Here is a 13,325-nt window from a genome sequence, read left to right as displayed (position 1 = left end):
TTGACCACTAGATCGTATCCTCGAAGGTTTTCTCTAAGTCTCTTTTTTCTCACTCCCTTATAAACGCTTCAACGACTTCACCCTTTAAGTGACAAAGGGATGAGGCCCTACCAGCGAAAATCGATAGTGACTCCCAAACTTGCCCACACTCATCTAAACTGGCCTCAAAAAACGATCGGAAAGTGAAGCCCTTCCTTCCAATCCAAGGCGGCGAAGCCACTCCTATATCTAACCACTGCTCACCCCGATCACATATTGACACGTTCATGATGCATCATAATCAAAAGTCCGTAAAGTAAAGAAGACCTATGCATCAGTGACAGGTCAGAAACTAGACAAAACAATGCAGTAGCAGTAGCATAAGGTGTATCAGTTCACCTAATATTTACACATAACTTGTACTTCACAAATTAAAAGTTGGATACCTAAGTAATTGAAGTCAATGTACATTCACTTAATAACAGATCAAATCAGAATCCTACAAACTGAAGGAATGAACAACCATTTCCGAAAATTAGTTAGGCCTTTCTAGCTCACCCTTTACTCTCTCTTGTTGGTCTACATCATTCAGGACTACTATCCCCACCATGGCTTCTCCGTAAAATCTTTCGAAATTACATATTGGAATCTTGAAGAGTAAGGTAGCCAATCGATTATCTGAGACGCCTTTTTATTGGTTCTTCTGTCAATACATTTCTGTATGGAATCACGAAGCTTCTTTTCAACGTTTTCCATGACCCAACCAAGAAGATCATCGGATGGAATACTAGCTTCCTTCGCGTATCTTTCAAGAACCTTAGGCAAAGATACTCTTTTCGACTTCTTTACTATGATATTAGCCTGTAGGAACTCTTTCTTTGCTGCTTCTAGCTCCCCCTGAATGTTCGAGGCAGTGTACACTTTCAGCTAGAAAAGAAGAAAGAAAGAAACCAAAGGAAGTGTTAGATGTTCGGATTTCTAACTAGTGTCAGCTGGCCACTTTCGGAGATATGATCCAAGAACAGTACTCGATAATTAGGATGTTCGTATATGTTAGGCAATACAATTAGTCTGTTTCCCTTCAAATCTTCCAAGAAGTCCTCAAAATGAAATATTGTTGCTTTATTAACAATCTAAGGGGAAAATGTAACTACTTAACAAGAGATCGAAACAAGCCCCCGTGCATCTATACAAGAAAAATGCAATGAGGAAACACAACTACTCACCATGGGATCGGAAACAGCGCCAGTGCAAAGAGCAAAGCAAACAAGGGGTTGGAACTCTTGAAGGGCAAATTTTGAACTGATAAGTTGCCTTTCTTCTCCTGATCTTTTCCATAATGCAGTTGACAGAATGCTCTCCAACCACTGTAGTTGGAAGAAAAATATATTTTATCAACGGAAAGTCTGTCATCTACAAACATGACTAGCAAATACTCACAGATGAACAATCAAAATCTTGATAAGAATGAGAAATCACCAACTGTTGAAGTAATTATAGATGAATTTACTACTCTTTATAGCTAGTACATTTATTTGATAGGAGTTCAGCCAGTTTCTTGACGAAGCGCATATTGGAAGATATTAATATGCCAGACTACTGTAAGATTGAGAAACAATTGTTCTTATATCATAAGGTTGAGAAGAAAAACAATAGCAACTTATGAGATGGTCAGAGCAACAAAGTAGCTCAGAGAATTATTTTGCGCAATTATTGTTATATAGGATGAGCAAAAAGAGGAAGGATCCAAAGTCATTACTTATTATGTTACCCCTGCTATTTCTTAACTACAACTTTATAATCACTCTAGATCAGAATAGTGAATACCCGTCCTATCCGAGGTGTACGCAAGCCAAAAATTGACTGTTCAATGGCATTTGCACTTATGACCTGGCCACCAACATTGTAAGCAGCCTGCACTATACAGAGAAGCAAATGGTGATTCAAATACTCAAAAATACATGCATGAACAAAAACAACTAAATCTGGTATAAACAAAAAGAATAGAATCAAAATGATACGAAGTAACTTAGACTACCTTGTGAAACAATGCCAACCTTCTAAGAGAGTTCTGTGGTATTCCATATGCCAAATATGCCTAGATAAGATGAGAAGAAAGAGATGTAAAGGAACATAATAAACAAATCGAAAAGGAGAAATGATACAAGTAAGAGCCATCTTTACATGCATAACTAAGGAATTGTACAAGTTGATCCAAAATGCCATTTTGTTAATGGTTTCCATCTGACTGAGATTCACTCTTTCCAATTGCTCCACCAAAACTCTGTAAGTTCAAAACCAAACTACATGTTAGACCGGAAATTCCCACACAATCTGTTTTGTTCTTTATAGGTATCTTTGCTAAATAGAGACGAACTTGGATATGTAGCATGCATTGCACCAGAAAAAGAAGAAAAATGATATCAAAAGCTTGAGACTGTTAGCAGACTATGAATCTTCCATCTATATTGTTTCTATTGAGTTCGGTTTGATGTACCGAGGTCTTTCTAACTTAGTATATTACACCTATAAATAGTAGATTCAAGCATTGCAAAAGGATCTAACATCTGGTCAGGATATAGCAATTCCACTTAGTACTTCTTTTAAATATGGCCATATCCACAACACATGCCTTAAAAGCTTATCCAGTAGGGTCAAGACTCCTTAATATCTAAAAGAGATGGTACTTGACAAAATGATCCAGATTAAACATAATGCTATTGGCTGGTAAGAAAATTCGCTGATAACCGTGTCAGGTTAATGATATTAGTCAGCATTTAGGAATTCCTATGATCCAGTGATTAGCTTTCCTGAGAGTGCTTATTCTGTTTCTACATAGATTCATCTACAAATGCAATGGCTGCTAGTGACCTGATTTGTAGTTATTTACACTTCTATTATTAGAAGAAAAGAGCGCTACATGTAAGCTTCGGGACAAACAAAATCATTAAAGTGGGAGAAACAACCATCATGTAATTCAAGAAAGACTACATACAGAAGTGGGAGTGGACCTTAAGACTAACTAAACTTATGCAGCTTAGGCTGCTTTTTATGCTATCAAAGAAATGCACCTGTAGTTACTGATGGCATAAGATGCACGAGAGACGTTATTCTTGTCTGTCGCTATCCAAGATATTTCAATTGTTGATTTGCAAAACCAATCTCTTTCCTCTTTAATATCATGCTGTGGAATTATGACATTAGTAGATGACCTTGATGACAAAGGTGACCGCTTTTGTTCAGTACTTGTCGATTCTGTAATACGGAGCCAACAGTATATTGCAGCCATGCACCTTACCATTTCCTCAGACAACTTACTAGGACACTGGTAGAGATGATCTTTAAGAGTTCGTGCCAGAGGAGATTTTTCCATTGATGTTACCTGCCCTTGCTCCTGCAACAATTCATAGAAAATAACATGAGTTGATACGCTACATCATTCCCAACCGCACTTTACAGCCTTGAATGTTGCTATGGAAGAAAATAGTTATTTTGAAACTAGCATGTTTCAAACTTCACCAAACCGTTGTAACCTCATTCCTCGCATGTCAAACCCAAAGCATTCAAAGAGCCAAAGGGAGTTGATGTCAAATGGGTGAACATATAAATGTACTACTAGCAGTCAAGAAGAATAAGCTAATATGAACTAATTTACACAAACTACTATTCTATTAAAGTCAAAATGTTGCTTATTGAGCAACAACAGAAGAGAAAAGTATTGCATAGTAAGCAGCACACACAATTAAAGTTATAATGGAAGTTGTGAATACACACCACAATACAGTGCTTAATACTTTGAACAAAAGAAAGACACAACTGCATTAAGTCAATGATAGCAAAATATCAGAACCAAAGAAATAAAAGTCAAAAGCGGTTAGTCCTTTTAAACTTTCAGTTTCTTAGTAGAAAAAACCAAGACTTCTAGGATTCATGTTTTTCACCATTTGAGTCCTCGCCTATGTTGCTCGGACTCTTCAAAAATGTCAACGGGTGCGTGTTGGTTTCTCCCAAAGTAGTGTATTTTTGGAGAATCCAACACGGGTGCGACATCGAAAGTGAAAAGAGTCCGTGCAACTCAGGTCCTCACTGGACTAGGGCTTCAGTGGAACTTTTCATACTCTTAGGATTCAAGAGTTCTGGAATGTAAGGAGATAGTAAAAAGAGACAATAAAAAGGTTAAAAATCATTTAATTCTTAAATCTCTAAGAGTATCATGTCACCATTTCGTAGTCTGTCGGACGAAGATGCTATTATTTGGAATAACACATACTCTTATTAGAAGGGATTCTAAAAGGAATAATCCAATATGCAAAGAAGGAATTATAAAGCTTACCTTAGTATGCTCTGAACTACTCTTCTGAATGTGTACATTAGCTTTGCTATTATAAAATGAAGCATGTGTTGATTTCGACTGCAACAAGTTTCTTTTTCCCAAGTCATTTATGGCAGCAAGAGCTTGGAATGTCCGCAAAGGAAATTTTTTGGATGAGCAAAAGGCACTTGATATTATACTTGGATGTTTTCTTGACTCAGCTTTATTATGTGCTGGAGAAGTCATGACCGAACTTTGCTCAGAAGAAGGCCGGCTAATGCATTCTTCAAAAACACTCCTGTACAAAGAAAGGACCTGCTGCTCGCGGTTTGCAACTTCTTCTTCAAGTAATTCAATCTCAGCTATCAACTCTTTTGTCTGAAATGAGAAGACAACCAATATTAACCTTAACTAAGTTCAGCAGAGTCAAGGTTAGAAGTTGAAAATGAGCGGAGAATGAGCAATATTCTATGTTGTCAACCTTACAGACAATTTGAGACCGAAAGAGTGAAACCTCATCAGTTTCAATTACATAAATATTCTTTCAATAGGTAACGTACTCCAATCAGTTGTGTTATCAGGCGCCATTGATTTTCTTATTCAGAAAAAAGACTCCATAAGAAATAACCATTGTAAATTCTCAAGTTAAAGCAAGAATCAGAGGTCTTAGACAAAGTATATATACGAAACATATCCAAGAATTTTATGGGAAAACTGAAAGTCAAGGCCAACACAACAGATTTCTGGAGAAGAAACCATTAACTCGTGGTCCATTTCTTATATTTTACCAAACAACTCAAAGGTCTAAAGAGATAGAGTACAAACGGTTAGTTGTCAAAGGGTACCTGAGCAGCAAAATGCCTATGTCCAGGAGACAATGTGCTAGAAGCTCTTCCCATTGCCCTCTCAAGCACCATACGCATTGATTTTTCTTGTTGCAAACGCATTTGTAACTGTTCGATCTGTACATATTGGTTAAGTAAAAGAGAATTTGTCAACTGGATAAATAATGTTTTTGAGTAGTTACTTCTGACTTCCAACTAATGAGATACAAATAAGCTCTCAATAAGGTGTAGTAAGAGAAACACAGTGATATTGAAGTACTCGTCAATCTGTATACTATGGAATATTGGCCTCATTTCCATTAATATATGACTATATAAATTTTCCGATAAGGAAAACAAAGTTCATTTTAGACTTGAATTCAAGATTGGTGTTTTATTAAGATCCTGCTTACATTGCTGACTTAGTAAAGCATTCAAAGATGGATACCGGAAAACATTATAATGGAATTAACTGCATATCGTAATGTATAATAGACGTTGAGTGATTTGTTTACATCATTTTCCAAGGAGGCTCTGTGTTCTGGAACTTCCTCTTTGCTAATAGTTTTGGAGAATTCATGTAACGGACTTGCTTTACAACTCCTTGTTGAAGGTGGCAATACCTGCATATTCAAGAATATATCAGCTCATGTCATTTACTTATCTAATCAAACTTCGTCATTTCTCAAAATATGCAAATGTTACATTCGGAACAGCCCGCCTTGTGAAGATGTAAATTCAAATTAAAAGATCATCAAATTTCGGAGTAGATTTCTCATATGACCACTTAACTAATAGTTATATCTTAGAAAGTCACTTAAAATTTTTGGAATCAATAAGAAGGGTGACTTTCTGAGATAATAACTATTAGTTGAGTGACCATATAGGAAATCAACCCTCAAATTCAGTATACGAAGGAAGAAAACTATAAAGCTCTTACAGGTGGTTCATTCAATTCCTTTTTTATGGATTGTCTGTCTCCGCCTTTTGATGGAGCAGCGATTTTGTCTGAAGCACTGAGACAAAAGCATAACCAACTTAGAAGGCTAACCACAGAACTCAATTATAGCTCATGAACATTGAAAGTAGCAATTAAAGAATGAACTACACAAGATTCCCTAGGAATGCTTACAAGGCCAAGTCAACATATCAAATGTGTTCACGCTCAAGTTAAAGTTCATTATCCAATCGAACCTTACTGATCACGGAGAAAATCAAAAAGTTGAGGAAGGGGAAAAATTCTGCTCTAATTTGGAATCCAAGAACTGAAGAAATTCAGAAGATCTTACAAATTTCAAGTCTTTGAACTTGAAAAAAACACATGGTAAGATAAAAATACAATTATTGAATATGTCATTGTAGATTTAGTCTCTTACAAGTTGGAATCACAAAGAAACAAAAAGACTTAGTCTTTTAGACAAGAAAAGACAACATTGTTTTTTAAGTAACAATGTTCCACAAAATTTCATATCTCCTTAGCTTTTGCTATATCTAAACGAGTGTCAGAGACATGATTTTCATCAAAGACGATTCAACATCTACTATACATATATAAAAACAAAATTTTACCTTATAAATACAATGTAACTTACAGGCAAAGGGAGTTCGAGTGAACCCCTTCCACCCCTCTAGCTCTACTCTGCTAGTGGCGGAACCAAGATTTTCATTAAGAGGTTCAAAATATGAAAAAGTAAACACACAAAGAAGCCAAAGAAATTCAAAATCCACTATATATACCTTAAAAAAAATAACTTCAACCATGTCTAAACAATGTAATTTTCCGCAACCCAGACCTCCTTGCCCTACCTGGCTCTGCCCCTGAGCTCTACACATGATCTAAACCATAATTAACCATCTAATAAGCTAAGGAATACACAAAAACAGACAAAACACACATGAGAAGAAATAAAAAGGGCATTCAACACACCAAAAATAATTACATCTCCAAAGTCGATATACATAAATTATACACTACTTAAACACAACTACACATATATACATATATTATACATCCGCTGTCTATTCTAAGTAAAAAATCCCAAAAATCAAACCTTTTACATCGCCTATGCTGAGAATAACCATATGCACATTTCCAAGAACTTCCATTTTGTTTCTTCCCAACTCTTCTCTGATTTTCATCTTTTACTAAACTATTCATTGTTTCTTTGATCACTAAGAAAAAAAAAAAAGACTATGATATCTCACATTATATTCTTGAATACACTACAAACTCATTACATGTAGAAAAAAAACATATTTAACAAAATAAAAATAAAAATAAAAATTCTCTCAGCATGGATTATGATAAATGAACTACAAGAAGAATAAATGAAGGAATGACAGCAGGATCAATGATTAATTTAATGGGGTTTTCATAGAAATTAATTGGACCATACTAAATTAACAATCTTGAATAAATTGAAACACACACATATATACATATAGAAAAAAAAGATATATAGTAGTAGTAATTACCAGAAAAAGATGGGACCAAAGTTAGCTGCAAAGAATTGAATTGCTGAACTTTAGAGTAGTTGAGAACATTGAATGATATTGTATTTAATTTCACCTGTCACTCTTTTGCATTTATGTTGTTGATTTTGGTCAGAACTTTTTGTTGAAAAAAAAAGGAATTGGTCAGAATTTTATTTAACGGAAAAAACAGGGGTGGTAAAATTATGGAAAAAGGTCAAAAATGTTTTAAATGTATGATAAATGGCTTGAATGATCCTCAAAAGTCCTCGTGTTGTATCCCTCATTTTTTTGGTTGTTGTAATTTAGCATAGTTTCGTCTATTTGATGATTTTTTTGATTTTGATACATAATGCTATTGTCCATAATACTGTTGAGAATGAATTAACTTATGAAACTATTTAAATGAAACTTTTGAGATTTTTATTTTTTATTTTTTTAAAAAAATAAAGAGTGTTTTGCTCATCATTCTGCTTGGATATTTGGTTTCTTTAAAGTTATTCACAAAACCAGATCAAGATGAAAGTGGAAGAAAGATTCTTGGACAAATACTGCCTCGAAATAATTATTATGTTTTATTTTAGTAGAGTTAATGACTATATGAAAAATACTAGTCTCTTCGGCATAAATTATCTATTATATTTTTTTAAATTATATATCTAAAGTTATTGGTCATATTAAAATTCATATAATTTTATTTTCAAGAAATAAAACATGATAAGTATGTTGAAACTACGAAGATAGTAGCTTTCAAAATGTTGGGCTATATATACTCCGTGACCACATGATAGCTATGTATAGCATGCATGCACCGAAAAATATATGGGTCTCACTACCAAGCATATGGATGTTTTGGGACTCCCTCCGTTTTAAAAAAAATAATCTTATTTTCTTTTTAGTTTGTTTAAAAAAATAATTTTTTTTCTTTTTTGGCAACACTTTAACTTTAACTTTTCACCTGACATGTTTAAGGCTACAAAATTAAAGGACATTTTGGTACGAACATTCTTTTTGAAACGGAAGGAGTACTATTGATCAATGGCGGAGTCATATATATTGAAGAATTACACTATGTAAGTAAGTAATTTTTTTTATATTTATATATATTACATATTAAATTTTCTTAATTTTTATGTAATTTTATTTTTTTATATTTTCACAATTCTAACTTTGTCACTAACTAGTTAAATGGATGGTGTCATTATTGCACCAACTCCATCAAACTATGCATCGAGATCCATCTTTTAAAACAACCTGTTTAAAATTTTGGAGTTCGGACCATATTTTGGTCAATTGCTTTGTTGACTTTGCTTCTTGGTTTCACATTTACTCTGAAGTTTCGACTAAAATTTTATTCTCTTCTTAGTTATTTGTTCACTTTTAAATTGACACATCTATTAAAAAAACAATTATTAATATAGTAAATTTATTATTTTACCTTATTAATTATGAAGTGGGTGAATTAAAAACTTAGGACTTTTGAGAAGTTCTATCTTTTCCAAAGTAATTAATTGAGGGTATAATATGTAAAAAAAAAATTGTCTTTTCTTAATTTATCAAAATAAACAAATAATTAGGGACAACTAAAAAATGAAAAATGAACAAGTAATTCTTTCCCTTTTGGTTTGGTAACCTCTATCCCTCAAAACCTTTTTTCCCATTGATTATAGTTTTTCACACCTTACCACCTTAATTTTTTATTTTCTCCGTTCAATAGTAGTTGTTTACTGTACTACTTTGAGATGTTCAACAATACTTGTCCACTTTATAAAATTAATGAATAATTTTACACTTAGTTCCTAAATTACTTTCATCATTAATTATAATTGTTTCCTTATTCAAAGAGTGATATAGTAAAACTATCTTTTTATTTATAGTTTCTTAATTCATGTGCAAAGTCAATAGTAGATAACTATAGTTGGACAGATACAGTATAAGTTACTTCTTCCGTTTACTTTCACTTATTTGTTAAGTTAAAAATAAATAGTAATTATTTAATTTAAAAAATATATTAAAAAAATAAATTATCATCATATATCCATTTTATTGTTATTATTAAGTATTATGATTTATTTTCTAATATATTTAAATGATTTAAAATAGTCAAGATATTGAGATCAAATCAAATAGAATATCATGTGCAGATTCATATTTGTAAATCTCAAGGATAATAGATTAGATAACAACAAACATTATATTAAAAATACATATTATTTTAATAGGATTTGGTCAATTGACTTAGAAAACTAATATAAAATAAAAAGTACAAAATATGAGAAAATAATCTCTCTCAAGCAAAATTCTCTTGACAATTACATTATGGATATTAATGTCAAATTAATGAGGGAAAATTATATATAATAACAAACTATTAATTTAAATTAAATGCTATAAACATAGTTTGATTTAATTGTACCATATAGCAAACTGTTGCTATTTCGCTTTTCTCCTGGTGAATTTCGCTCGCCACTCTCGTTCTCTTCCTCGTCTCTCTCACTTTTTATACAAATGCAAATGTATAAAATGCGTTTGTGTTTGTATAAAGCGAGAAAAATTGGATATATACATATATTTTCGTTTCCCTCTCTCCCCTCTTCCAGATTTCGCTCGCCACTCTCCCAGATCTCGCTAGCCAGTCTCTCCCTCTCCTCTCTTGCTTATACAAATAGAAATGTATAAATTGCATTTCTGTTTGTATAAAGTGAGAGAAAATTGTATATACACATGTAAATACATATATCTTCGTCCTATACACTTATAATTATACAATACAAATATTCTCCTGCCCAGTTCTCTTTTATCTTTCTCTCTTTCTCGCTTTATACAAACACATATTATACAATTGATCTTTTGTATATGTATATCGAAACAGAAACAAATTATACACAACTGCTTAATTTTGTATATGTATAGCGAAATATACATATTTATGTTTGTTATGAAGTGCAATTATGAAAAATATAGCTATAACATACAAATATAATTTTTGTGTTTGCTATATGTGAAAGTTGCTCAATTAAATATAAACAAATAAATATGAATCCATGTTGTACAAATTACAGTGTCCGTTTCTCGCTAAAAACTCATTTTAATACAGGATCATTTAATATACGGAATAAGATAAAAGCAAAAATATTTTTTATAATAATTAATTTATCTCACTTTTTTATAAAATAAATAATTTTATTATTATAATATAAATTATGAAACTAATTAATATCGTACCCTCAAACCAACCATGTCATAAAATTAAACTTAATATTTTTATCATCAAATTATTATTTTTATCCATCCTACCAAAAACTCGGTCAATATCCGGTAGAACATGGAATTTCCAAGATGTTTCTTCAATTCTTCTAGAAAAACTAGAAAGACAATTCAGCTACGTTTTCCAGAGAGAAAGCCCAAAATTTTCTAGTGTAATCTTACTGACAAAGCGAAAATAAAAAATGAAAACGCGTACACGTTCTACATAATCATCGTCTATAAATTATTATAATTCCATAACTATATGTCCATCTAAGACAAATTCCACTCAAAATTCAATTACTCAAGCAATTTCTTCAATCATGACAGGCACAGGAGAGGAAAATCAGCCCAAATTTCAACAATCAGAGCCTCAGATACCTTCTGTTTCTTCATCTTCTTCAGATCCTCAAGCACCAGAAATGGATCAGCAAAAATGGGGAACTCATATTATGGGTCCGCCTGCAATTCCAACTTCTCATCCAGACAATCAGAAAGCCGCCTTATGGAGAGCTGAGGACCAAAGAGAAGAGTTTCAGCCACTGCCTTACGTTGTTTATTCCCCAATTGACAAATCTAGCAATAACCCACTTGAATCGGTTGTTAATGTGTTCAATTCGTGGAGTAATAGAGCTGAGAACATCGGCCGCAACATTTGGTATAATCGTAAGTCACTCAACTAATAGTTATTATAGTCAAAAGGAGTATTTACAATTTTTGACTAATGATATATGTGGGTCATGTCTGTTGTAGTGAAAGCTGGACCATCAGTTAGAGGAGCGGCATGGGGAAAACTTAATTTGACAGCCAAGGCGTTGACAGAGGGTGGATTTGAGCCTCTTTACAAACAGATTTTCGAAGCAGATCCTAATGAACAGCTGAAAAAGACATTTGCTTGTTGTCTTTCCACTGCAACTGGTCCTGTTGCTGGTACACTCTATCTGTCAACTACGAAAGTTGCTTTTTGCAGTGATCGCCCATTATCATTCAAAGCTCCATCTGGTCAGGAGGCCTGGAGCTACTACAAGGTATAACACAATCCAAACAAATACTCTCCCCGTTTTAATTTGTTTGTTTGATTTTGATTTGACACGAACAAATTAAGAGCAATATGCTAGCTATAAGGGTTAATTATATTTGGCTTCAATCGGTAAGTAAACATTCCAATTTCTAAAGTGCACACTGGTTGTTTCGACTGATAACTGAATATTTCTCATTGTGTCTTGTGGATATTCAATGTTGAAGTGATACAGAAATTTTGGAAGTGTCTGAATATGACTATTTTGTAAATTAAGAGTCTTTAGCTGATACGAGTTGAGATGTTTAGATGTGCCTATAGAATAGACAAGTTGAGATGTGTAGATGTGCCTATAGACTAGACGAGTTCAGATGTGCCTAGCTGATACAGTATAGACGAGTTGAGATGTTTAGATGTGCCTATAGACTAGACGAGCTTGAGATGTTCAGATGTGCCTATAGACGAGTTGAGATGTTTAGATGTGCATATAATGTAAAGTGCACACTGGTTTCGACTGATAACTGAATATTTCTCATTGTGTCTTGTGGGCATTCAATATTGAAGTGACACAGAGATTTTAGAGGTGTCTGAATATGATTATTTTGTAAATTAGAGTCTTTAGCTGATACAGTATAGACGAGTTGAGATGTTTAGATGTGCCTATAGACTAGACGAGTTGAGATGTTCATATGCGCCTAGCTGATACAGTATAAGATGAGTTGAGATGTTTAAATGTGCCTATAGACTAAACGAGTTGAGATGTTCAGATGTGCCTATTAGAGTGTTTACTTATCATCTGATGCGATTTTGAACTGTGTGCAGGTAGCAATACCTTTGGGAAATATTGGGACTATAAATCCAATAGTGATGAGAGAGTCTCCACCAGAGATGTACATTCAGATTGTTACCATCGATGGTCATGATTTCTGGTTCATGGGGTTTGTGAATTTTGAGAAAGCAAAACGTCATCTACTTGACACTTTGTCAATTTTTAGAGCTCAACCTCCTCATGTTGGAGAAGTCAATGTGCCACAACCAGCTACTTACTAGAAGAAATTGCCTGTCATAGCTTATTGGGCTACACTCTGTTTTAGTTTGTTTTTCTTTTTCAGTTTGTTCCTGCATTAGATATATCTTTGTATTTTTTTATTGTAACATTACTTGTATGTTTATACTTATTTGGGAGTGACTTGGTTGTTTTGATGAGAAACTCTTGCGTTTTAATTTTTTTGTTTGGTTTTGACTTTATACAAAATCTACGAGTATAGATTTTGAGATTAGGTAAAAGAAAAGGAATTGCAAACTAACAACTTAACTAGATGTGTTAGAACACTTATTTCATTGATTATTTTCATGCTTTACTCCTTCTAAGTCTATGAAATCTAAGATCTAAGATGTAAGTTGGATGAATAATGCAGAGGGATGTTCATCTTGCTTAGGGAGTTGTACCGAGTCTTATTAATAATTAGAAGGT

The 13,325-nt window shown here is 33.2% G+C and overlaps 2 protein-coding genes and 1 long non-coding RNA gene across 3 annotated transcripts; 2 read left to right on the top strand and 1 right to left on the bottom strand.

The window, feature by feature from the left end:
* Nucleotides 1–360: 360 nt before the first annotated feature.
* LOC102588817 (uncharacterized) lies at nt 361–7,517 on the bottom strand. Its single transcript, XM_015312366.1, has 11 exons — nt 7,167–7,517; nt 6,056–6,131; nt 5,631–5,738; nt 5,137–5,253; nt 4,313–4,669; nt 3,051–3,373; nt 2,164–2,263; nt 2,018–2,077; nt 1,807–1,893; nt 1,206–1,346; nt 361–906 (listed from the first exon to the last, which is right to left on the bottom strand). Exons 1-11 carry the CDS (start codon nt 7,271–7,273, stop codon nt 577–579), a joined length of 1,806 nt encoding a protein of 601 aa, XP_015167852.1. The 5' UTR covers nt 7,274–7,517; the 3' UTR covers nt 361–576.
* Nucleotides 7,518–11,005: 3,488 nt separating this feature from the next.
* Nucleotides 11,006–13,075, top strand: LOC102591258 (GEM-like protein 5). The gene is made up of 3 exons (XM_006355369.2): nt 11,006–11,499; nt 11,587–11,861; nt 12,674–13,075. The coding sequence occupies exons 1-3, from the start codon at nt 11,157–11,159 to the stop codon at nt 12,899–12,901; spliced, it is 846 nt and encodes a 281-aa protein (XP_006355431.1). The 5' UTR covers nt 11,006–11,156; the 3' UTR covers nt 12,902–13,075.
* On the top strand, nt 11,868–12,559 carry LOC107062124 (uncharacterized). Its single transcript, XR_001474430.1, has 2 exons — nt 11,868–12,162; nt 12,323–12,559. It is a non-coding gene; the product is annotated as an uncharacterized lncRNA (long non-coding RNA).
* Nucleotides 13,076–13,325: the final 250 nt, after the last annotated feature.

The sequence above is a fragment of the Solanum tuberosum genome, unplaced genomic scaffold (assembly GCF_000226075.1).
Source record: "Solanum tuberosum cultivar DM 1-3 516 R44 unplaced genomic scaffold, SolTub_3.0 scf00201, whole genome shotgun sequence".
Classification (NCBI taxonomy): Eukaryota; Viridiplantae; Streptophyta; class Magnoliopsida; order Solanales; family Solanaceae; genus Solanum; species Solanum tuberosum.
This window is presented reverse-complemented; position numbering and strand designations above follow the sequence as displayed.

Bases quoted from the DNA above. Each gene is read 5' to 3' on its own strand.
- LOC102588817 (XM_015312366.1), bottom strand. From the start codon at position 7,273: ATGAATAGTTTAGTAAAAGATGAAAATCAGAGAAGAGTTGGGAAGAAA. The intron at 6,132-7,166 runs GTTTGATTTTTG...CTTTTGTCTCAG, and splicing joins CAGCATAGGCGATGTAAAAG to TGCTTCAGACAAAATCGCTG. The intron at 2,078-2,163 runs GTAAAGATGGCT...CATCTTATCTAG, and splicing joins ACAATTCCTTAGTTATGCAT to GCATATTTGGCATATGGAAT.
- LOC102591258 (XM_006355369.2), top strand. From the start codon at position 11,157: ATGACAGGCACAGGAGAGGAAAATCAGCCCAAATTTCAACAATCAGAG. The intron at 11,500-11,586 runs GTAAGTCACTCA...TGTCTGTTGTAG, and splicing joins CCGCAACATTTGGTATAATC to TGAAAGCTGGACCATCAGTT. The intron at 11,862-12,673 runs GTATAACACAAT...AACTGTGTGCAG, and splicing joins AGGCCTGGAGCTACTACAAG to GTAGCAATACCTTTGGGAAA.